Consider the following 26208-nt stretch of genomic DNA (forward strand, 5'->3'; position numbering starts at 1 on the left):
CTGAAACAAAGACCCACCCTATAAACCTATGTAACAGATGATCTGCATAAGAGCCAGATAAGCAGGATCAGGTGAAAAGAGTGAGTTCTGTGTTTACATCCAGATTCCAGAATAAGGCAGACATCCCCTTTAATTTCAAGCTTCTGATAGTATGATCCTTCCTTTTCAGTTAGAATTCCACATTAAAATATATCACACACCCAGTACACTTTTGACTTTCAAGATAACTACATGCAGAATTAGACTTTGTCTGTTGGGACCACCAGATCAATTACTTTGACTTCATTTCTTGGTCAATTCAGTCGAATAACTGGCTTAAGTGATTTTTTTTTTTCCTGCTGCATTTGCCAGGTAACTTCATTTACCTTCATTTAACTATTGAGCTACCACTATGTCCAAGGGCTGTACTAGGCACATTGCAGGGGGTAGGGGGTGGTACACAGGATTAGAAGGCATGGTCCTAACCTGTTCATTGGTTCACAGTATAAAACTAGTTCAGAATGAGGGTCAGTGCTAAGGGCCCGGAATGAACAGGTTTTGTCGTTGGTTGTTTTTGTTTCAATAGATGGTAATTGAGTGCTGTAGCAATTGCAGAATACCACGTGGGCTTCCACAAGAATTGAACAGAGGGGAGGGAGGAGAGTGTGCTAGTGAGGAAAGGGGTAGCAGAGAAGCTTAGCAAAATACTACGATTAAAAGAGGAATCGAATTTTAGGGACCAGCTTTGAAATTAGTCTGGCCTCGGGAGCATGGGTGTGGAAATGACTGAGTTATAAATTAGCAAAACAAGATTATGGAGGGCCTGGAATCTCCAGCCAAGGAGTTTAAGATTTTTCTAAGCACTAGGACCCAGTGCGGTTTTTAAGCAGGTTAACCATGAAATAAAGTTGGTGCTTTGGGAAGATTACTCTGGCAGGGGTGCATTCAAGAGGCTGCAGACAGGAGAGACAAGGTTTCTCTTCTGCCCCTGTTGCCTGGGCGACTCCTTTCTGTTATCACGCTCACAGCCCACCCGCTTGTGCACTGTGGATGCTCTGACGGTCACTGCAGAGCCCTGACCTCAGAGCAAGAGCTGCTTCCACATTCTGAAGTCCTGCCCTCAGACTGCCAGACACTGATGACAGGAATCACTCAAATGCACACGTTGGTGCCTCTACAGATTGTTGGGTGGTCCAGCTTCCCAACAGCTGGAATCCAACGGGCAGCACTTTTCTATGTCTTTGGTTCGCTTCCTTCCCCATTACCCCCACTTTATCACTTTTCTTCCTATAAGAAGTTTGCCAATTTCCCCAGATTCACGAGGTCATTTGCTGAGGAGGAAGGGTAATGTGTGACTAAGCCTTTAACTTGAAACTAGTGACCTGCCATTCATTGATCTCATTTTCTTTTCACTTTGTTTCTACTTGTAAGAGGCATCTTTGGTTGAGAAGAAGCACCTGCTGTACCTGTAACTGTCAGATGCAGGGCCAGATGTCTTTGCATTTGTTATCTCGTTCAATCTTCTCATCAACCTGGTGAAGTCGGTATTTTAATATAACCATTTTACTGACATTGTGCTTATTCAGTCTAGGGTGACCACAGGGCACAGCATGAGGGCAGGGGGACAATATCCACTTGTCACTGTGGCGTGAGCCTTGGAAGTCTGTCAGCTGACCTCCCCCACCCTCAAGTGCACACACACATGTGCATATCCATGTGTATTTATTCTTTCTCTCTCTTTCTCCCCTCTGCCTCGCCTCCCCTGGCCCCTTCTTAGCATCCCACTAAACTTTTCTCCTCCATGCAAGGAACAGAGACGGGGTGAAAGAGAGGACCTAGAGGTGGGCGGTGAGTTTGCAAGGATCCTGTTTATGTGAATAAAACTCTGCTTTGCAACTGCAAGAGGTCACGACAGCACAGCTGGGAATGGGCAAGACTTACACAGACTCCAGGAGGATGCTGTAACGCCTGTCCTGTGGAAGCCAGGCCCTATCTCTTAGTGAGAAACACATCCATGAGGAGGGCACCCGGAGCCAGGAACGGCAGCAGGGGCAACATCTTCTCTGTCCTTGTATTTCCCTTGATTCAGCCTAGCCCTGCAGGTAGCCAGGTCACCAACATACAGATGTCAGTTTCAAGTACAACAACCTTCAGGTCTGTTTCATAAGCTCAGCCGTCGCCTGTCCTATACCTGCCTGTAAAGTTGGTCATCGGTACCCACATGTAAGACTTCTTTCTTTAGCTGAATTTGATCTTTTTGAGGGTTTTTGATTTCCAGTTCTGCTATTTAGTACAGTTGCTCTCTGTTACAACTTTACCTCCATACCAGTCGATAACCATGCATCCTGTATCTTCATTCAATCCACTGTTGATGCTGAATAAAACAGACCGGAGGTCCATGTATTACAACATACCACTAGAAAGCTCTCTCAGGGATGCAGCCTAGCCAGGCATCCAAAAGTGCTGAGTTTAGTCGTGTTAGCAATTCATTAATCCAATTACCCACAGCATCGTCCAGCCCCTCCCCCTTAATTTTCTCCAGAGGTCGGCTGTCCTGAGACATTACGCTGCTACCTTGGCTCTTTCTCTGGACCTGATTTCTCCCTCGTAAAATGCTGATATCACCACCTCATAGGGATGTTCTGGGCAGATGCAAGAGGACATGAAGTAGCACAGGGAAGCTCCACTTCAACCCTCTACCTACGGTTCCCGTCCAGTTATTTTTCCTCCTCTCATGCCTCCCACACGTGGGGTGGGACGCCTTGGAAATGGCCACTCTTTCTCCCTGGCTGACTGCTTGGCAGGGATGTTGCCTAGGGGATCTTTCCAACTTCAACATCCTGTGGTTTTACTGATCTTAGGAAAGTTGATTTAGGTTTGTTCAGAATTATTCAATTAACATGCCATATTTGTTTGTTTCAGGCTTTCAATATTATCAACATCTATTCATCCACATTGATGACAGGAAACATCATAGAGTATCTGAAAAATTTAGCTTTTGAATTTTTTAAAACTTAGCTTAATAATGATCTAAAACTTTACAATAATTTTTTTTTACAATAATTTTTTAAGCAATCTAGCCCAGCACTACTCACCTAGTAAACATTTCTTTTCCTGAATTCTCAATAATAAAGTTTAATCCAGAAGAGAAACTGCTCTCCTGATGAGAATCTCTGTCCAGCCCCCATTGGGGCCCGAAGGCATCAGGACCTTCCATGGGGGTGACGCGCCCACCAATGCACCTTCTGTTTATTGCTCGATATGTGTGTTTGTTCTCTCAGCTCACATCTGTCTTTTTTGTGGTAAACATGAAAGGAAAGCTCTCCATCGTCTTCTCTGAGTTCCCACTTTGTGTCTACCCTCAGTTTGGAAAAAAAGAGTAGAGACAGTTATATTATCAGACAGAGACTGAGCAATGTAAAAGTCACAAAGAAATAAGGAGAATTTTCTATAATCAATTTACCTTTTAAGAATGATGGGAATACCTATGTGATGCCTCCTTATTTTCAACTAAAAGTTAAAATAATGATTCTTAGATCGATTATAGAGATACTTGTAAACTTCCTGAAAATTTTTAGTAAATGTAATTCATTTGACACATGAAACACAAAGATTATTTAATTGGAGCAGGACAGATCTTAATATAATTTCATATGGATATTTAAATACCAAGGTTATTTAACTAGCGAGAGAAGCTATAATGGATCTCTTACTGAGTAACAAAATAGTCCCTGTACACAGTTGATGTGTGGGTCACATGCCACGTTTTAATGAAAGAAAAGTCTTAATACTTTTCACAGTAGTCTATATAAAATAAAAGGAAGCTTACAAACAGAAGAATATTATCATTTTTATGTTTTAGGAGTGGCAAAGGTAAATATAGCAGCACTATCCTATCATGACATCCTCTCACTCTAGAAAGATTTATTTCATCATGTACATATTCTTGTATATAGCCTGGACCATGTCATGTGTACGTTCTTTATAGAGAGAGAGTAAGTATCAGTTAATAGAATTTTTTGCGACAATACTGAATACCTACTGGCAGAAAGTGCTGATTAGATTGGTTCTGAAAGTATTGAGTGTAGGGTAAACTAGCGTTACTGAGGGTATTTCAAACTAAAAATAATATATAAGCTAAAAATAATTTTGTGATTTTCAGTTCTTCGGTAATTTTATGGACAAGAATGAGTTTTGCTTCCTCTCAGATATAGGCCTTAAATACAGCCTTTCAACTTGGCCTTATAAACAAATTTTTACCTTTAAGTTTTTTAAGGGAAAAAATTGAAAATGCTCTGCACAATATTCTTTCTTGCCTTATTCGGAGCTATGTGATACGTATTCAGTACTAGTTCTTGATAATTTGTTAACAAGGCGTTTTTAACACTTTGGACAGATGCACATACTGTTTTCAATCTTCACGGTTAATTATTCGATTTTGTATGTGATGCCAGAACACCCTGACTCCTAATCACTGCTCATTGTTGCAAGTCCATTATATTCTAACTGTTTGAGTGCTCCCATTGACCTTGAACTGACATTATAAGCTGTGTCTAATCTTTTCAGTCTATATTTCTAATGCTTCTTTTCTTTCTTCCTTTTTTTCTGATCCCTGTTTAGCATCACAATGGGGCTGCCTCTGAGCCCTGCAGCTGACTCTGCCCGCTCCTCGAGGCATGCCCTGTCTCTCATTGCCACGGCCAGACCACCCGCCTTCATCACGACTATAGCCAAAGAGGTGAGAGGAACTTCTCAGTGTGCTCCATCTTCGCAGTTAGAGGAATTATCTCATATTGTGAGCCGAGGGTCCGTATCTATAGATAACCCTTACAGTTTGTTCTAGAACAATGCAAGTTAATAATTTAGGGCTGGGATGAATACGTATGTACCTGTGTGCATGCACACAGAATTCCACGGCAGTGCATTCATTACTTGTGCTTTTGTAGTCATTTCTGTTCTCAACGTTAATTCACTTGTAAATATTTGTATTTACAGTAATTTCTCAATCTGAAATATAGCAGGCTTGTTCAAATTAAAATATATTAAAGGTATCCACATTTTACAAGTGTAAGTATCTATCTATAATCAAAACAAAACTTATTTAACACTGGCTCTCCAACTGTAAACAAAAATGTAAGTCATAAACTTGCTAATTGTTTTTCCTATTACGTATCACAGATAAAGACTTGAATGCCAATTGATTCCCGAATTCTCAGTGCTCTAATTGCCCACATCTAACTGAAAAACTAGTAAAGAACAATGAACCAATTATAAGGTCTTTCCTATAGGTCTTAGTAGTGGAAGAAAAGGCAAGGAAGATAAACGCCTAAATTTTCTTTAAAGGTTTGTTCCATTTTAGCATGAATAATGTGCAGACTCAGTGTCCGTGGGGTATGGGCTCTGCCTGAGTTGTTTTTCCTGTAGCTAAGATGAATTTTTAAAATACTAAATAAATACCTCGGAGTCTGCCCTGATAACCTACAAACTACTGGGCCTATGTCTGCCCCAGAGCCATCCTTAATCGGCATGCAGCAAATATTTGTGACATGAATGTAGCTAGAAGGGAGGAAAGAAGGGCCTAATAGCAGATTGTATGGGTTTATATGAGGCAGTGGGACTTTGAATTCACACCTAAAATAGATTTGCAGACTAAGGGGCTATGTTTTTCTAATAGTGCATAGTGGTGCACTGAGAGTCCACTGTGTTTAAAATATACATATGTATATGTCTATATTTTATAGATAGTATATATTTTTATAAAGTATATGTATGTATAAATGAACAGATTTAATAGACGTGGGTTTTTTTTTTTTTTACCAGTTTTTCGTATCAGTGGAATATACAGAGATACTAATATTGAATATACTGTATAAGCCTTACATTAGTCTGATACAGATACAGGTCTTATAAAGGCCAGGCATTAAATTGCCTCTTTAAAGAGATAAACAAGTATTTTATATTAATTGTGTTTTTAAACTTAATTTTCACCATTTACATATGAGTATTTTTAAATGAACTGTTAGAATAGCCATGCTTGGGGTTTGTTCTACTCCAGCATTTGACTAGAAAGGTAATTTTTAAATATTTTAATGTTAATGGTCTAACTAATTGCCAATGATTCCCACATTCTTCGTGTTCTAACTAATATTTTAATGTAATAGTCCACATTTATTACCTTTTAAAAAAAAGTTTTCCACTTCACTTAGAGGTTTAGAGTAAAATACTGAAGTATTTCTCACCATGACAGCTGTCCCTAACCCCATCCCCATGCATGGCTGGCCCAGGGCCTGTTAATGCTGTTTCTCCTTTGAACTGTTAAGACTTACAATTTGTACAAGGAAGAAAAATCACACTGAACTTACATTACGGTTGACCCTTGAACAACATGGGTTTGAACTGCGCAGGTCCACTTATATGTGAATTTTTTTCAGTAGTAAATACTACAGGACTGAACATTCTTGTGGATGGTTGAATCCTTGGACACAGAGGGCCAACTGTAAGTTGTACACGGATTTTCAACTCCGTGGAGGGTTGGCGCCCCTAACTCCCAGCATTGTTCAAGGGTCAGCTGTGTTTACACAGTGTTCATTATTTTTGGAGGTATGTTTTTTTTTTAATTTCCCAACTTGATTATAAAGCACCTAGAACGGTGCCTGGGACACAGTAAGTGCTATGTAAGCATCATTTACCATTATTACTTGAGAACAAGAATCATGTCTTATACGCGCTGGTGTCTCCTAACTGCTACCCACCTCAATGCTGAATATGCAGGATTCACAAACCTTCTGTTTGTCCCTTTTTAAAAATGTCATGGTGATAGTGTATTAAAGTCTCATATAATGCCCAAGAACTAGAATTCTATTAGGGAATACATACTGAGTGTTTATTGTACTAAGTACTTTCTTTGTAATTAGAAGTGTTTCCTGACCCACCCCAAGACATTTGTTTTTGTTGATTTTTTTTTCTGTTGTATTAGTAAGTGAAAAACCAGTGGCTAGAAATGTAAAAGTCTATCAAGTGTCGACCATATCTGCAACATGGAAATGTTTTTCTAGGTGCACAGACATACTGCTCTTGCAGCAAATACCCAATCCCAGCAGAATATGCACACCACAACTCTTGCCCGAGCTAAAGGGGAAATTCTGAGAGTCATTGAAATTCTTATTGAAAAGATGCCCACAGATGTCGTGGATCTTCTCGTGGAGGTAAGAATATTCTGTTTTAAATTATATCAGTACATCCACAGCTAAATTAAATATTCTAGTGTCGTAATGTAAATCAGTATCTTTATTTCCAGCACCTCTAAAAGAAAGAGATGACTAAAATGAATGAACTTTTGTATCATTTCTGGAGACTTGATTTAAATTTCCTCAAAAATCAAAATGATTGCTATGTCCATTTACCATTCACATGGAATGGGCTGTATTAGGGTAGTTTTTAAAGGTTATAGTCTCTTCCGTAACTTTCACTATAAGTAAAACAGAACATAGAGTGTGCTTGAATAAAAGCTACCTATCCTGTACATAAATAGGAATTGCCTTTCAAGTAAACAAGTCTGGTTTCTTTATTTTACTGTGTGCTGTCTTTAAAAAATGGTTTTCACAGGTAAGAGAAAGGATGGGCTATAGTATAAAGTAAGTACACTGTAATTTTAGTAAATATACTGTAGTTTTAAAGTAAATATCAAAATCAAACTATGTAGAGTTTTAATGCAAATGAGGCCTAAGTTAATAATTTAAATTATGGAAAATTAAGTATTTGAAACTAATTTTAGATTTGTGTCTTTTCTGTAAAGGTTATGGACATCATTATGTACTGCCTTGAAGGATCTTTAGTTAAAAAGAAAGGTCTTCAGGAATGTTTCCCAGCCATCTGCAGGTAAAGAAGCCTTCAATAGCATGCAAAATAAATAATTTTTAGTAACAAATAATTTAAAACAATTTTTTGAGCAGGATGAGTTAGTAGTTGTGCCCAATTAGAATTCCAATTGAATTAATATCTGCTTACTTTCTAAAACAATTTAAGCACCTTATATTTAGTCAAAAACACAACTATAGTAAAACCACTGTTTGAAATTGTGTTGTGAAGAAGTTTTCTCAAAACCTAAAAAAAATGAGTAAGAGATAGCATCTATTAAATATGTCTGTATTCTTATATCCATTACTCACATTAGCTTTTACATTACAAAAGAGAGAGTTAGGAAGCTATAACTTAGAGGAGGAAGATATACTTTTCAGCCAATAGAAACCTTTATGCCAACTTTTTGCTGGTAAATTTTATTTTTGATATAAAGGCCAGCATTTGCATATTGTCCTACTAAGTATAGGTGTTTTCCCTCTGAGAAAACAGGCCAAGAGCAGTTCAAAGAAGTCAAGAACAGTTAAAACTTTTATAAACAATGTTGTATATATATGTGAAGTATAACTCTAATAATTTGTATGTGTAGAGCATTTAATTATTATGAAGTGAAGATTTTTTAAATGTCAAAATGTAGTCGCCTTATGTTTATTTTTCTCTTAAAGTAGTTTTTGGCTCTCAGAATGTTTATAGCTTGAGGTACATTTTGTTTAAAAAAATTTTTTTTAATATATTTATTTATTTTTGGCTGCGTTGGGCCTTCGTTGCTGCACGCGCGCTTTCTCTAGTTGCGGCGAGCGGGGGCTGCTCTTCGTTGTGGTGCGCGGGCTTCTCGTTGCAGTGCGTGGGCATCTCGTTGCGGTGGCTTCTCTTGCTGTGGAGCACAGGTTCTAGGCACCCAGGCTTCAGTAGTTGTGGCACGTGGGCTCAGTAGTTGTAGCTCGCCGGCTCTAGAGCGCAGGCTCAGTAGTTGTGGCGCACGGGCTTAGTTGCTCCGCAGCATGTGGGATCTTCCCATACCAGGGCTCAAACCCATGTCCCCTGCATTGGCAGGTGGATTCTTAACACTGCGCCACCAGGGAGGTCCCTAAAAATTTTTTTACCTCCACGTGTTCAGTAGAAAGAGTGTTAAAATCTGTTGAAGATAATTGTTTTTGTAGAAAACAGAGCAACCAGTTAGTCATAGTTACATAACATTTTTCTTTTTAAGACAAGCTCAATGCTATCCTTACTTGTTTGCTCGGTTCTGTGAGTATATTGTAGTGGAAGGCTTTATTTCAGATAAGTTTCCTGAAAGCAGTGGCGTTACACTATACATCTTTATGCCTTTTGTATTTCCTGGCATTTCAAAAATATTTGCTGAATTAATTGTATTCTGCGTCTTCCCATATCTTTCATCATATTTACAGTAGGTTTTACATCCTAGTCTCTTCATTTTGCTGTTTCTGATTTATACCATCCAGAAGTTAAATCAAGAACACATAGAAAAAGATTATGCTGTAGTATACATGTGTACAGATATTTTCTTGTGATATAGAGTAGGCATGTTAGGATACAGTAATTTTTTAACATCATGCCACATTAATTCTGGTTTGTGTTCTTTTCATTAAAAATTATATATATTAAATGCTTTTGTATAATTAACTGATGTTAAAAATACATGTAGTTGTTATATTCCCAGTCGATTATTCTCTAAGGAAAGTCTATGCAAAAATGGACATTTATCTGTCACTTAGTGGAGGTGAGGAAGCAGTTTCATTAGGGATTATCTTACTGAAGGTTAGCAAAGCATTGCTTACAGCACTCACTGCTGTGTAAATAACCCCCCTGGAGCTAACGTGAGGGAATTGTTCAACATGTAAAGGGCCTACCTTTGCCCTTGCTGGAAGCCTGACTTCTCCCCAGTTCCTTCAGTCACCTTACTTTCTGCACATCCACTTTGGTTTGCTCTTGTTTAATCACTGGAGAGCAAGGTTTCTGCTTGAATGCTAAGGAGGCAGGTGTCTAAATGGAATGCTCGGTACCAGTTCTTTTCTGATTTGGCAGAAAGCAATTGTATTTTGTTTGTTAATTTAATAATATTTATTGAACATCTACTGTGTATCAAGTGCTGACTAGGCTCTGGGGGTGCAATGATGAATGAGATGATGTCCTCAAGGAGCACAGTGTCTAATAGGGCGGGTAATTATTTTTTGTTTTGTTTTGTTGTTTGTTTGTTTATACTGCAGGTTCTTATTAGTCATCAATTTTATACACATCAGTGTATACATGTCAATCCCAATCGCCCAATTCAGCACACCCCCCCACCCCCCCGCGGTTTTCCCCCCTTGGGGTCCATACGTTTGTTCTCTACATCTGTGTAGGGCAGGTAATTATAAAGATAAGTAACGCCAGGGTGCTGTGTTATGTGCTGGGAGAGAATTACGTATGAGGGACAGGGTTGGGCAATAAATGTAGTGCTTAACTCTGGATATGGGAGGCTTAGAGAGTTCACAGAAGAGAAAGCAGAATAATAATAATAATAATAATAATAATAATAATAATAATAATAATGGAGTCTTGGAAAGTTTCACAAAGGAGAAGGCAGACTAATAATAATAATTTCCTTTTACTAAAGGAGAAAAGTACTTTAATAAAAGTGGCTGCCAAACGGAAGAAGGATTTGCCCTCCGCAGGGGTTTGGGGGGTGCTGGTAGGAGTGGTGGTGGGTTCTGGGAAAGCTTCACTGAAGAGTTGATGGGGTGAGCTTTGCAGAATAAGTAAGTGTGTGCCATCTGGAATTGCAGAAAGAATCATACTGACCAGTGTTTGGAGGTACAAAAGTATACAGTGAGTTTGGCAAATGCTCTGTGGTAGTGGCTGGAATGTAGGTAGGATGGAAGTCTAGCATAGGGCCACAGGATAGGGCTTTGAGTTCCATACACAGAAATTTGGTTATTATTCTGCAAGCAATGGCGAGTCAGCAGAGTTGAGCAAACACGTGTAATTCTCTTTCCAGAACATAGTTGATAAGATATAATCTCATGAAACATAGGATTTATAACAAGTAGTTATAAATTGAGGTAGTTAACTACCTCTTATTAAATTGTATTCGATATTATTAGAGCTGTGAAGATACAAGCCATAAAAAGTCAGTGCATAAACTTAGAAAGATGAATAACAATGTAAGGCTTGTACTAAATTAGTTGGAACAGATAATAAATCATGGAGGACTTCAGAGAACACTAAGCTTAGGTGGGACCTCCAGAGTTTTACAGGGCGATGCCATGCTACTTATTTAGGCTGATTTGTACTAGATTGATAAATGAACAACAACAAACATATTAACATATCAACAGAAGTAAAACTTATTTTATTGAAAACCTGCCATGTTTGTACCATTGTACGTGCCTTACAGCACTTATTTGCCCTCTACTTATAAATAAATGTCTTTCACTAAATATGAAACTCTAGTCAAAGTCAGTGATGTGAATATCTGTGGTCCAGTCAGGTGAAATTTGTTTTTAAAATCTTTATATAATGTTGTATTCTTTTTGTTTGTTTGTTTGTTTTCTTCTTTCGTTTGCCCTTTCTTAAAGATGCTGTGAGTTTTAGCTTAGGCTAACCTCTATAATGTTGCTGCATACCAATATTCAGTTCTTATGGTTGGTAGGTCATAAAAAACTATAAAACTTCATTTACTATTGTTTTTTTTAACGAGATGATATTTGTCAAAGCACCTAGCAGAATACTTGTGATTTAGGTATTCAGAGAATATTAGTTTCCAGGGAGGGGGGTCTCTCCATCTGAGCAATAATGTGAAAACCCAATATTTGTGTAAGAAATCAGTTAATATTTATTTTAAAGAATTTTATATGCATAAAAACTATAGGATGGCATTATTATCATTTTCATATATGTAAAAAAATTGGTTTACTTCCCAAAATATTAAATAAATTTTAGTCAATGTTATAAAGATGCTCTTCACATTTAAAGTTGTATTAATTCAATTAAGAACTATTCTAGTATCCTGAAGTCATTGAATATTTAAAAATCAAAAGTACTCTCATTTGGGTTATACATAAATTTCTCTATTTTCTGAGTACCAAGATGAAGTAGCATCGTCAAATGTGGAATGATCCTAAGATTGGTTTTCTTGTTTTTTAGATTTGTTTTGTTTTATAACCTTGACAAGTAGGCTTGTGATTCTGATATGCATCTGGGTTCAGAATTTTAAAACTTGAACGTGGTAATTTCTCTAAGATTTTCTTTACTGTTAGTAACTTGGCAGTTATTTTTCAGATTGTATTTAAAATTTCCACTTTATTGGTGCTATGAAAGTCTTGGCTTTAAGCTTAGGCTGACCTCTGTATTGTATGTTGCTACATACCAATAGTCAGTTTATTCAGGTTTGTTTGTTTATTCATTCATTTATTCAGGTTTATTAATGATTAAATGACTTAATATACAATTTAATGAGTGGTGAATCCATCCCCTGAAGTATGTTGTTAAGTAAATTTCTTTGTCCTCTGACATATTTACTCAAAACATATTTAAGTTTAAGCTACAAATTGTAAGTACAATGAAAGAAAGAAGGATTGATACAGAAAGTTTGATTTTTCTAAGTTTGTTCATATGATATTTTTCCGTCACTTGTTAAAGCTTCTTGTAAGATCTTCTGCTTGAAAACAGAAATGGATTAGAACACATGCCAGTAAAATTTGATATAATTCTGTCTTCTTACTGACCCGAAACTCACTTGTTGATATTAAAATATGAGGTTATAGACCGCAGAAATGAAGAATTTGCCAGACTTGAGCCATATGTTTGTATCTAAACTTCTTAGCATCCAGTGTGCCAAGAGGGGCAGACCATCAATACCTAAGTCACAATGTTCAGATGATAGAAATAGAGCAGTTGTTCAAGAGGAACATACCTGTTTGTAGGACTGAGATCACCGTGGAATTGAGAGTCCTCAGAAGAATTTCCATCTGCGGAGTGGGTGGTTGAATCTGCCGATGTGGGACCTGTGGAAACGGACAGCCAACTGTCATAAGGCCTTTCATGTAAGGGTTTGAACATCTGTAGATACTGAAGGACGGCCATATGCAGTTTATAGACTCAGTTGTTTTACAGATTTGGCGACTCTCAAGAATGTCTTGGGAAAGAGCTCACACATGTCAATATTAAAATACATTCAGTGCCTGTTAGTTGAGAGAACTAAGGACACTAAACACAGGTATTAAGTGCTTACTCTCTGTTAGGCCCTCTGGGGAATAATGATCTCTAAGTGTAGTTCCTGGACTATCTTCAAGAGAATTACCTGATTTCTAGGCTCCCCCTGAGAGCCACTGCATCAGACTGTCATGAAGCCTGATGATTCTTAGGCACACTAAAGTTCGAAAACAAGTGCCCTAATAATCCGAAATCAAGAAAACAAAACCTGAGTCATTGTCCTTTGTGACCATGTTCTGTTTATGTCAGAGCCTGTATCCTAGAATGCCTTTCTGTTTACATATTGAGTAAACTCAGAATTTCCAAGGAAACATCTAAAGACAGCCCTTCAGCTCCTGCATTCCAGTGATGCACTTAATTTTTAAAGACTTGCCCTTAGACAGTAGCACAGAATGCCTGCCAGAGACTTTAACTTCAAGCTGTTCATTAATTGACTTTTATCTAAAACTCCATTGAAAAAAACCAGAACAATTAGAAGTTAGTTTAAAAAACACAGGGTCCATTTATCCCTCTACATATTCTAGTTTATATCCCTAGATTAAGCTAAACCATCAGAGAGCTGCCTGTTTGGACCACATTGTCTGACCTCCTTCAGCGTTCCCTTCCCCAAGTTCCTTGTCAGTGTTTTGCCTGCAGTTTGCACTGAGGAACCTGCCATGTGAGTGTCTTAAGAAGGTTGACAGTGCAGTTACTGTAAGCGTCATACTGATGTCCATTGTTTAGGGTCCCTTCTGTAAGGACTCAATAAAAACATTTCTTTCAAATCCAGATGACAGGCATTTTTTGTTCGTTTTGTCCTAAGGAACGAGTATATGTTTTTTGTTTTTAATTATACTTAACCAGAGTTAATGTAAACATTTTGCTTTGGTCATTGGGCAGCTCAAAATCAAATTCCCCACCTCACTTTAGTAGTTATGGCTTACATCTCCATTCTCTTTATCTCATCATCACACCTCAAGCTTATCTTCCTTTTCTATCTTTTTACTGAATTATGTTCTATAAGCTTCCCTAAGTCCTTTCTGTAATATGTATGTATATATATGTATTTATGTACATATGTATGTGTATGTGAAATATAACACGTTTATAATTTTATTTCAGAGGCATGGAAACAAAGATAATCATTTTACATATAATACTATGATTATTTTCTAAAAATTAAAAAATCATCTTCTTTGTATTAATTGAAATATCCTGGATCTTCCTGGAGTCATTTATGTGTCTGTGGATATTTATCTATATTTTATTTAGTAAAAGATACAAAAATAACATAATTTTTTAAATTGAAGTGTAGTTGATTTACAATATTCTGTTAATTTCAGATGTACAACAAAGTGACTCAGTTTTTTTTCAGATTATATTCCATTATAGGTTATTACAACATATTGAGTATAGTTCCCAGCACTATACAGTAAATCCTTGTTGCTTATCTCTTTCATGTATATTAATTTGTATCTGTTAATCCCATATTCCTAATTTGTCCCTCTTTCCCTCCCTCTCCCCTTTGGTAACCATAAATTTGTTTTCATGTCTGTGACTCTGTTTCTGTTTCATATACAAATTCATTTGTATTATTTTTAATATTACACATGTAAGTGATATTTGTCTTTCTCTGTTTGACTTACTTCACTAAGTATAATATTCTCTAGGTCCACCCATGTTGCTGCAAATAGCAATATTTCATTCTTTTTTATGGCTAAGTTATATATATATATATATATATCTCACATCTTCTTAAGCCAATTGTCTGTTGATGGACACTTGGATTGTTTCCATGTCTTGGCTATTGTAAATAGTGCTGCTGTGAACATTGGGGTGCATGTATCTTTTCAAATTAAAGTTTTTGTTTTTTTCTGGATTTATGCCCAGGAGTAGAATTGCTGGATCATATGGTAGCTCTATTTTTAGTTTTTTAAGGAACCTCCATACTGTTTTCCATAGTGGCGGCACCAATTTACATTCCCACCAACAGTGTAAGAGAGTTCCCTTTTCTCCACACTCTCTCCAGCATTTATCATTTGTAGACTTTTTGATGATAGCCATTCTGACCAGTGTGAGGTTATACCTCATTGTGGTTTTGATTTGTATTGTTGGCCATCTGTATGTCTTCTTTGGAAAAATGCTATGTAGGTCTTCTGTCCATTTTTTAATTGGGTTGTTTGTTTTTTTGATATTGAGTTGTATATTTCAGATATGGACTCCATTTCAGTCACATCATTTGCAAATATTTTGTCCCATTCTGTAAGTTGTCTTTTTGTTTTGTTAATAGCTTCCTTTGCAGTGCAAAAGCTTTAAAGTTTGAGTGTGTTCCATTTATTTATTTTTGCTTTTATTTCGTTTGCCTTGGGTGGCTAATTTAAGAAAATATCGCTACATTTTATGTCAAAGAATGTTTTACCTATGTTTTCTTCTAGGAGTTTAATAGTGTCATGTCTATATTTAGGTCTTTAAACCATTTTTAGTTTATTTTTGTATATGGTGTGAGGAAGTGTTTTGATTCCATTGATTTACATGTAGCAGTCCAGCTTTCCCAATACCACTTGGCGAAGAGACTTTCTTTTCCCATAGTATATTCTTGCCGCCTTTGTCATAGATTAATCGACCCTAGGTGTGTGGATTTATTTCTGGGCTCTCTATTCTGTTTCATTGATCTATGTGTCTGTTTTTGTGCCAGTACCATGCTGTTTTGATTACTGTAGCTCTGTAATATAATGTGAAGTCTGGAAGTGTTATGCCTCCAGCTTTGTTCTTTTTCCTCAGGATTGCTTTGGGAATTTTGATCCATTTATGGTTCCATATTTTAAAAATTACAGTTTTAGCTGCCGTGTAAACTTTATAGTCAGATTTAAATATTTCCTAATATTTACATTTTAGTTCCAGGGATATTGTTAAAAATACAGTGGTATCCATTAATAATACAAGAAAATTACTTAGATTTCATTGCCTGTGAGAGACTATAGCATACATATCCTTCAAAACATAGTTATTCAAAATAGTTCTATCACCAGATTTTGCATCGCTGTAACAAATAAAGCTATTTTATTATATAGGAATTAAACTGTATTCTTTCTAGAACACAGATATATTAGCAACAAGATTGTTGCAACATTGAATTAATTTTGTGTTTATGAATAAGCAGACTAAGAAGTACAATAAGGTAACATTTAAGAAATGAATTTCTCTAGATTCTCTCCCATCTCATTGCACTTTGTTTTGCCTTTGTCAGTCTCCTAGATCAGGGGTCCCCAACCCCCCGGGCCATGGACCAGCACCGGTCTGTGGCCTGTTAGGAACTGGGCCGCACAGCAGGAGGTGAGCAGCAGGTGAGCAAGTGAAGCTTTATCTGTATTTACGGCCAGATGTAAATACAGATGAAGCAGTATCCCTATTGCTCGCATTACTGCCTGAGCTCTGCCTCCTGTTAGATCAGCAGCGCCATTATATTCTCATAGGAACGCAAACCCTACTGTGAACTAAACATGTGAGGGATCTAGGTTGCGCACTCCTTATGAGAGTCTAATGCCTGATGATCTGAGATGGAGCTGAGGCAGTGATGCTAGCACTGGGGAGCGGCTGCAAATACAGATTATCATTAGCAGAGAGGTTTGACTTCAGAGACACCATAATAAATCAATGCGCTTCATAGCACAAGGAGATCAGCCCCGTGCTTTTTGACCACCTAGAGGGGTGGGAGGAAGACGCAAGAGGGAGAGGGTATGAGGATATATGTATATGTATAGCTGATTCACTTTGTTATAAGCAGAAATTAACACAACATTGTAAAGCAATTATACTCCAATAAACATGTTAAAAAAAATAAATCAATGCACTTGAATCATCCCAAAACCATCCTTCCCCACCCCCCACCCCCACCCCGGTCCATAGAGAAATTGTCTTCCAAGAAACTGGTCCCTGGTGCTAAAAAGGTTGGGGACCGCTGTCCTAGGTGATCTTCCAGAAGGCATCATCCAGCTCTCTAGATGATTGTTGTTAGAGGCAGAAGTACAGAGGGTTCTGAGTAATTTACATTTAATTGCCGAGACTATAAATAATACAGCATCCTCAGTTAAAAATATCCTAGACACTAAGAAAGTAGAACTAACTTTTTTCGAGGTTTGGACGGGTAAACATCACTGAAGTTTCCTCAGAATTCATTGTTAAAATTTAGTTATCAGTTGCTGTGTTACTGAACTTGAATATCCTTGTGAAGACCCTCATATACAGACCAACCAGCATGGAGCATGCCATGCTTGACTCAGTTTGATTAATTATTTCTCTTTTGGTCACCATATAAACACTGACTCATTTTACACTACTATATTTGATGCAGTAGCACAAAATACAAAAGTGTAGAAATGCACAGATGTTAGTAAACTAAGAGAAAAGCAGTATAGCACACACACAAGTATGATATATACTTGTTCTGAAATGAATACTTTAAGGGTTTGTTATTCATTTTGCAAAAGTATTCTTCTAAAATTGAAGTATAGTTGATTTACAATGTTGTGTTAATTTCTGCTATACAAAAAATATTCTTTACTAATCTCAGAATAGAAAATTGAAGCTCTCATAAACTACTGACTATCAAAGCTCAGTTAGAAAGGAAGATAAAGTACCTCTGGAAATACAATGAAATTAAAATATAATTTTTAAATTTAAGGCAATTTTATTATGTTCTTAAGGGCTAGTAGTGAGATAATACATAACAAATAAAGGATTAGAGATTTTTTAATAAAATTCTAAGTTGATGGGAAAATATGATTAATTTGGAGAGTAAGAGGTTTTAGAATTTTTTCATAGCAAAGATTAGATATGCCTCTACATGGGATTTTTAGTCACTTACAGCTCCTCAATTATGCACATTATGAGTAGCTTGAAGAAAGGGGTTTTTGCATCCATTTCTTTTATTGTTTCCCATAGCAAGTAGTAGAGGGCTTCATCTGGCCAAAAGCCATATACCCCAGAATTCTCACATAGATCCTTTTATCATGCATTTTTATTCTTTTAAGTGGAGGCAATTTATTTGATGTATAACTAAGAGTGATTTGATTTTATGCCTATTAAAGACTTGTCAAATAAATTCATAGATTCCGAAGAAATCCTTTGTTGAGCTCTGTCCCAGTTTTTAGTTTAGAAAATCTGAACACTCAATGTAGGCACTCAATAACTGTGGTTGAATAATGATACCAGCTATGCTGCTTCATGTGTTTAGTCCTTAATTTCATCATAATAAATGGTACCAGTTATTTCACTTAAGCAGTGACCTTGCGGCATTATTTTTATAGAATTACAAGTTGTAGAATTTGGAATCTGCAAAGGACCTCACGTTATAAATTACCCACCTCTAGCCTTCATTTGACAAACGGACAAACTTACGAGCATTCTTGTGCTGACGATCAGATGAAAGTGAAGCCCAGCTTGACTGAACGGATCTCACAACTGCTCTGTATTCTGCAGGGCGGGGTGTGCACCTGCTGCATAGGCACCCACGTGACACAGTTGCTCCATCTCAGCAGAGGGTGAGATGGCTGTTGTTGTGTCCCAGGCCTCTTCCTTACTTCATCCTTCCTTTACAACCCTCTCTCAACTCCCCTTGCTCCTTAGATAACCCTTCTCTCAGTTTCTTCTTAAAGATTTTTTTTGATGTGGACCATTTTTTCTTAAAGTCTTTATTGAATTTGTTACAATATTGCTTCTGTTTTATGTTTTGGTTTTTTGGCCATGAGGCGTGTGAGATCTTAGCTCCCTGACCAGAGATCAAACCCACATCCCCTGCATTGGAAGGCGAAGTTTCAACCGCTGGACCACCAGGGAAGTCCCCTCTTCTCTCACTTTTATCCTCAACTTCTCTTGCTCTGTCTGGAAACGTGCTACTATCTCTCATTTGAATCTCTTCCTTCCCTCTGTGTCTCCTCTCTCCACTGTCCAGCCTCTCATCTCTCCTTGCCCAGGAAGAAGAGCGTGTGCTCTGTCCATTTTGTCACCTCTCCTGCCCTTCTCATCTACTGTCATCTGGTCTTTGCCCCCACTATTTTGCTACTCTCTCTCTCTCCCCCTGGTTACAAACAACTTTTTTTTTTTTTTGGCTGCATTGGGTCTTCGTTGCTGCAAGCGGGGGCTCCTCTTCGTTGCGATGCGCAGGCTTCTCATTGTGGTGGCTTCTCTTGTTGTGGAGCAAGGGCTCTAGGAGCGCAGGCTTCAGTACTTGTGGCATGTGGGCTGAGTAGTTGTGGCTTGCGGGCTCTAGAATGCAGGCTCAGTAGTTGTGGCACACGGACTTAATTGCTCTGCGGCATATGGGATCTTCCCGGACGAGGGGTCGAACCTGTGTCCCCTGCATTGGCAGGTGGATTCTTGACAAATGCACCCCCAGGGGGGTCCCTACAAACAACTTTTCTTTTTTTTTTTAACATCTTTATTGGAGTATAATTGCTTTACAATGGTGTGTTACTTTCTGCTTTATAACAAAGTAAATCAGTTATACATATACATATGTTCCCATATCTCTTCCCTCTTGCGTCTCCCTCCCTCCCACCTTCCCTATCCCACCTCTCTAGGTGGTCACAAACCACCAAGCTGATCTCCCTGTGCTATGCGGCTGCTTCCCGCTAGCTATCTATTTTACATTTGGTAGTGTATATATGTCCATGCCACTCTCTCACTTTGTCACAGCTTACCCTTCCCCCTCCCCATATCCTCAAGTCCATTCTCTACTAGGTCTGTGTCTTTATTCCCATCTTACCCCTAGGTTCTTCATGACCTTTTTTTTTTAGAGTCCATATATATGTGTTAGCATATGATATTTGTTTTTCTCTTTCTGACTTACTTCACTCTGTGTGACAGACTCTAGGTCCATCCACCTCACTACAAATAACTCAATTTCGTTTCTTTTTATAGCTGAGTAATATTCCATTGTATACATGTGCCACATCTTCTTTATCCATTCATCTGTTGATGGACACTTAGGTTACTTCCATGTGCTGGCTGTTGTAAATAGAGCTGCAATTAACATTTTGGCACATGACCCTTTTTCCTTTATTTATTTATTTGCAGTACGCGGGACTCTCACTGTTGTGGCCTTTACCGTTACGGAGCACAGGCTCCGGACGTGCAGGCTCAGCGGCCATGGCTCACGGGCCCAGCCGCTCCGTGGCATGTGGGATCTTCCTGGACCGCGGCATGAACCTGTGTCCCCTGCATTGGCAGGCGGACTCTCAACCACTGCGTCACCAGGGAAACCCGACTCTTTTTGAATTATGGTTTTCTCAGGGTATATGCCCAGTAGTGGGATTGCTGGGTCATATGGTAGTTCTATTTGTAGTTTTTTAAGGAACCTCCATACTGTTCTCCATAGTAGCTGTACCAATTCACATTCCCACCAGCAGTGCAAGAGTGTTCCCCTTTCTCCACACCCTCTCCAGCATTTATTGTTTCCAGATTTTTTGATGATGGCCATTCTGACTGGTGTGAGATGATATCTCATTGTAGTTTTGATTTGCATTTCTCTAATGATTAATGATATTGAGCATTCTTTCATGTGTTTGTTGGCAATCTGTATATCTTCTTTGGAGAAATGTCTATTTAGGTCTTCTGCCCATTTTTGGATTGGGTTGTTTCTTTTTTTGTTATTGAGCTGCATGAGCTGCTTGTAAATTTTGGAGATTAATCCTTTGTCCGTTGCTTCATTTGCAAATATTTTCTCCCATTCTGAGGGTTGTCTTTTCGTCTTGTTTATGGTTTCCTTTGCTGTGCAAAAGCTTTTAAGTTTCATTAGGTCCCATTTGTTTATTTTTGTTATTTCCATTTCTCTAGGTGGTGGGTCAAAAAGGATCTTGCTGTGATTTATGTCATAGAGTTTTCTGCCTATGTTTTCCTCTAAGAGTTTGATAGTGTCTGACCTTACATTTAGGTCTTTAATCCATTTGGAGCTTATTTTTGTGTATCGTTTTAGGCAGTGTCCTAATTTCATACTTTTACATGTACCTGTCCAGTTTTCCCAGTACCACTTATTGAACAGGCTGTCTTTGTTCCACTGTATATTCTTGCCGCCTTTATCAAAGATAAGGTGACCATATGTGCATGGGTTTACCTCTGGGCTTTCTATCCTGTTCCATTGATCTATATTTCTGTTTTGTGACAGTACCATACTGTCTTGATTACTGTAGCTTTGTAGTATAGTCTAAAGTCAGGGAGCCTGATTCCTCCAGCTCCATTTTTCGTTCTCAAGATTGCTTTGGCTATTTGAGGTCTTTTGTGTTTCCATACAAATTGTGAAATTTTTTGTTCTAGTTCTGTGAAAAATGCCAGTGGTAGTTTGATAGGGATTGCATTGAATCTGTAGATTGCTTTGAGTAGTAGAGTCATTTTCACAATGTTGATTCTTCCAATCCAAGAACATGGTATATCTCTCCCTCTATTTGTATCATCTTTAATTTCTTTTCTTTTTTTTTTTTTTTTTGCGGTACGTGGGCCTCTCACTGTTGTGGCCTCTCCCGTTGTGAAGCACAGGCTGCGGACACGCAGGCCCAGTGGCCATGGCTCACGGGCCCAGCCGCTCCGCAGCATGTGGGATCTTCCCGGACCGGGGCACGAACCCATGTCCCCTGCACCGGCAGGCAGACTCTCAACCACTGCACCACCAGGGAAGCCCTCATCTTTAATTTCTTTCATCAGTGTCTTATAATTTTCTGTATACAGGTCTTTTGTCTCCTTAGGTAGGTTTTTACCTAGATATTTTATTCTTTTTGTTGCAATGGTAAATGGGAGTGTTTTCTTAATTTCACTTTCAGATTTTTCATCATTAGTGTATAGGAATGTAAGAGATTTCTGTGCATTAATTTTGTATCCTGATAATTTGCCACATTCATTGATTAGCTCTAGTAGTTTTTTGGTAGCATCTTTAGGATTCTCTATGTATAGTATCATGTCATCTGCAAACAGGGACAGCTTTACTTCTTCTTTTCCGATTTGGATTCCTTTTATTTCTTTTTCTTCTCTGTTTGCTGTGGCCAACACTTCCAAAACTATGTTTAATAATAGTGGTGAGAGTGGGCAACCTTGTCTTGTTCCTGATCTTAGTGGAAATGCTTTCAGTTTTTCACTATTGAGGACGATGTTGGCTGTGGGTTTGTCATAGATGGCCTTTATTGAGGAAAGTTCCCTCTATGCCTACTTTCTGCAGGGCTTTTATCATAAATGGGTGTTGAATTTTGTCGAAAGCTTTCTCTGCATCTATTGAGATGATCATATGGTTTTTCACCTTCAGTTTGTTAATATGGTGTATCATGTTGATTGATTTGCATATATTGAAGAATCCTTGCATTCCTGGAATAAACCCCACTTGATCATGGTGTATATCCCTTTAAATGTGCTGTTGGATTCTGTTTGCTAGTATTTTGTTGAGGATTTTTGCATCTATGTTCATCAGTGATATTGGCCTGTAGTTTTCTTTCTTTGTGACATCTGTGTTTGGTTTTGGAATCAGGGTGATGGTGGTCTCGTAGAATGAGTTTGGGAGTGTTCCTCCCTCTGCTACATTTTGGAAGAGTTTTAGAAGGATAGGTGTTAGCTCTTCTCTAAATGTTTGATAGAATTCGACTGTGAAGCCATCTGGTCCTGGGCTTTTGTTTGTTAGAAGATTTTTAATCACAGTTTCAATTTCAGTGCTTGTGATTGGTCTGTTCATATTTTCTATTTCTTCCTGGTTCAGTCTTGGCAGGTTGTGCATTTCTAAGAATTTCTTCCATGTTGTCCATTTTATTGGCATAGATTTTCTTGTAGTAATCTCTCATGATCCTTTGTATTTCTGCAGTATCAGTTGTTACTTCTCCTTTTTCATTTCTAATTCTATTGACTCTTCTCCCTTATTTCCTTGATGAGTCTGGCTAATGGTTTATCAATTTTGTTTATCTTCTCAAAGAACCAGCTTTTAGTTTTATTGATCTTTGCTATCATTTCGTTCATTTGTTTTTCATTTATTTCTGATCTGATCTTTATGATTTCTTTCCTTCTGCTAACTTTGGGGTTTTTTTGTTCTTCTTTCTCTAATTGCTTTAGGTTCAAGATTCGGTTGTTTATTTGAGATGTTTCCTGTTTCTTAAGGTAGGATTGTATTGCTATAAACTTTCCTCTTAGAACTGCTTTTGCTGCATCCCATAGGTTTTGGGTTGTCGTGTCTCCATTGTCATTTGTTTCTAGGTATTTTTTGATTTCCTCTTTGATTCCTTCAGTGATCTCTTGGTTATTTAGTAGTGTATTGTTTAGCCTCCATGTGTTTGTATTTTTTACAGATCTTTTCCTGTAATTGATATCTAGTCTGATAGTGTTGTGGTCGGAAAAGGTACTTGATATGATTTCAATTTTATTAAATTTACCAAGGCTTGACTTGAGACCCAAGATATGATCTATCCTGGAGAATGTTCCATGAGCAGTTGAGAAAATTGTGTATTCTGTTGTTTTTGGATGGAATGTCCTATAAATATCAATTAAGTCCATCTTGTTTAATGTATCATTTAAAGCTTGTGTTTCCTTATTTATTTTCATTTTGGATTATCTGTCCATTGGTGAAAGTGGGGTTGTTAAAGTCCCATATTATGAATCTGTTACTGTTGATTTCCCCTTTTATGGCTGTTAGTATTTGCCTTATGTATTGAGGTGCTCCTATGTTGGGTGTATAAATATTTACAATTGTTATATCTTCTTCTTGGATCGATCCCTTGATCTTTATGTAGTATCCTTCTTTGTCTCTTGTAATAGTCTTTATTTTAAAGTCTATTTTGTCTGATATTAGAATTGCTACTCCAGCTTTCTTTTGATTTCCATTTGCATGGAATATATTTTTCCATCCCCTCACTTTCAGTCTGTATGTGTCCCTAGGTCTGAAGTGGGTCTCTTGTAGACAGCATATATATGGGTCTTGTTTTTGTATCCATTCAGCCGGTCTGTGTCTTTTGGTGGGCGCATTTAATCCATTTACATTTAAGGTAGTTATCGATATGTATGTTCATATTCCCATTTTCTTAATTGTTTTGGGTTTATTATTGTAGGTCTTTTCCTTCTCTTGTGTTTCTTGCCTGCAGAAGTTCCTTTAGCATTTGTTGTAAAGCTGGTTTGGTGGTGCTGAACTCTCTCAGCTTTTGCTTGTCTGTAAAGGTTTTAATTTCTCCATCAAATCTGAATGAGATCCTTGCTGGGTAGAGTAATCTTGGTTGTAGGTTTTTCTCCTTCATCACTTTAAATATGTCCTGCCACTCCCTTCTGGCTTGCAGCGTTTCTGCTGAAAAATCAGCTGTTAGCCTAATGGGGATTCCCTTGTGTGTTATTTGTTGTTTTTCCCTTGCTGCTTTTAATGTGTTCTCTTTGTATTTAATTTTTGATAGTTTGATTAATATGTGTCTTGGCGTGTTTCTCCTTGGATTTACCCTGTATGGGACTCCCTGTGCTTCCTGGACTTGATTAACTATTTCCTTTCCCATATTAGGGAAGTTTTCAACTATAATCTCTTCAAATATTTTCTCAGTCCCTTTCTTTTTCTCTTCGTCTTCTGGGACCCTTATAATTCCAATATTGGTGCGTTTAATGTTGTCTCTGAGGTCTCTGAGACTGTCCTCAGTTCTTTTCATTCTTTTTTCTTTATTCTGCTCTGCAGTAATTAATTCCACTATTTTATCTTCCAGGTCACTTATCCATTCTTCTGCCTCAGTTATTCTGCTATTTATCCCTTGTAGAGTATTTTCAATTTCATTTATTGTGTTGTTCATCATTGCTTGTTTCCTCTTTAGTTCTTCTAGGTCCTTGTTAAATGTTCCTTGCATTTTCTCTATTCTATTTCCAAGATTTTGGATCATCTTTACTATCATTATTCTGAATCCTTTTTCGGGTAGACTGCCTATATTCTCTTCATTTGTTAGGTCTGGTGGGTTTTTATCTTGCTCCTTCATCTGCTGTGTGTTTTTCTGTCTTCTCATTTTGCTTAACTTACTGTGGTTGGAGTCTCCTTTTCACAGGCTGCAAGTTCGTAGTTCCTGTTGTTTTTGGTGTCTGTTCCCAGTGGCTAAGGTTGGTTCAGTGACTTGTGTAGGCTTCCTGGTGGAGGGTACTAGTTCCTGTGTTCCGGTTGATGTGGCTGGATCTTGTCTTTCTGGTGGGCAGGTCCACATCTGGTGGTGTGTTTTGGGGTGTCTGTGGCCTTATTATGATTTTAGGCAGCCTCTCTGCTAATGGATGGGGCTGTGTTCCTGTCTTGCTAGTTGTCTGGCATAGGGTGTCCAGCACTGTAGCTTGCTGGTCATTGAGTGAAGCTGGGTGTTGGTGTTGAGATGGAGATCTCTGGGAGATTTTCACCATTTGATATTACGTGGAGCTGGGAGGTCTCTTGTGGACCAGTGTCCTGAAGTTGGCTGTCCCACCTCAGAGGCACAGCCCTGACGCCTGGCTGGAGCACCAAGAACCTTTCATCCACACGGAAAAAGAGGAAAAGGGGAAAAAATAATATATCTTGCTCCCAAAGTCCACCTCCTCAATTTGGAATGATTCATTGTCTATTCAGGTATTCTGCAGATGTAGGGTACATCAAGTTGATTGTGGAGATTTAATCTGCTGCTCCTGAGCCTGCTGGGAGAGATTTCCCTCTCTCTTCTGTGTTCGCACAGTTCCCGGGGTTCAGCTTTGGATTTGGACCCGCCTCTGCGTGTAGGTCGCCCGAGGGCGTCTGTTCTTCGCTCAGACAGGACGGGGTTAAAGAAGCCGCTGATTCGGGGGCTCTGGCTCACTCAGGCCGGGGGGAGGGAGGAGGATGTAGTGCGGGACGAGCCTGCGGCAGCAGAGGCCAGCGTGACGTTGCACCACCCTGAGGCACACCGTGCATTCTCCCGGGGAAGTTGTCCCTGGATCCCGGGACCCTGACAGTGGCGGGCAGCACAGGCTCCCCGGAAGGGAGGTGTGCAGAGTGACCTGTGCTCGCACACAGGCTTCTTGGTGGCAGCAGCAGCAGCCTTAGCGTCCCATGCCCGTCTCTGGTGTCCGCGCTGATAGCCGTGGCTCACCCCCGTCTCTGGAGCTTGTTTAGGCGGTGCTCTGAATCCCCTCTCCTCACGCACCCTGAAACAATGGTCTCTTGCCTCTTCGGCAGCTCTAGACGTTTTCCCAGACTCCCTCCCG

General features: G+C 38.5%; 1 protein-coding gene across 3 annotated transcripts in view; it reads left to right on the forward strand.

Moving 5' to 3' along the window:
- WDR7 (WD repeat domain 7) overlaps positions 1 to 26208 on the forward strand; it is a 376910-nt gene that overhangs the window by 265713 nt on the left and 84989 nt on the right. For all 3 annotated transcript variants that reach the window (XM_082667902.1, XM_082667904.1, XM_082667903.1), the window contains 3 exons: positions 4600 to 4717; positions 7035 to 7184; positions 7775 to 7857. In XM_082667902.1, the coding sequence (XP_082524028.1) occupies positions 4600 to 4717; positions 7035 to 7184; positions 7775 to 7857 (351 nt within the window). The remainder of the gene's footprint in view (positions 1 to 4599; positions 4718 to 7034; positions 7185 to 7774; positions 7858 to 26208) is intronic.

The sequence above is a fragment of the Grampus griseus genome, assembly GCF_964374135.1.
Source record: "Grampus griseus genome assembly, chromosome: 12".
NCBI classification, from domain to species: domain Eukaryota; kingdom Metazoa; phylum Chordata; class Mammalia; order Artiodactyla; family Delphinidae; genus Grampus; species Grampus griseus.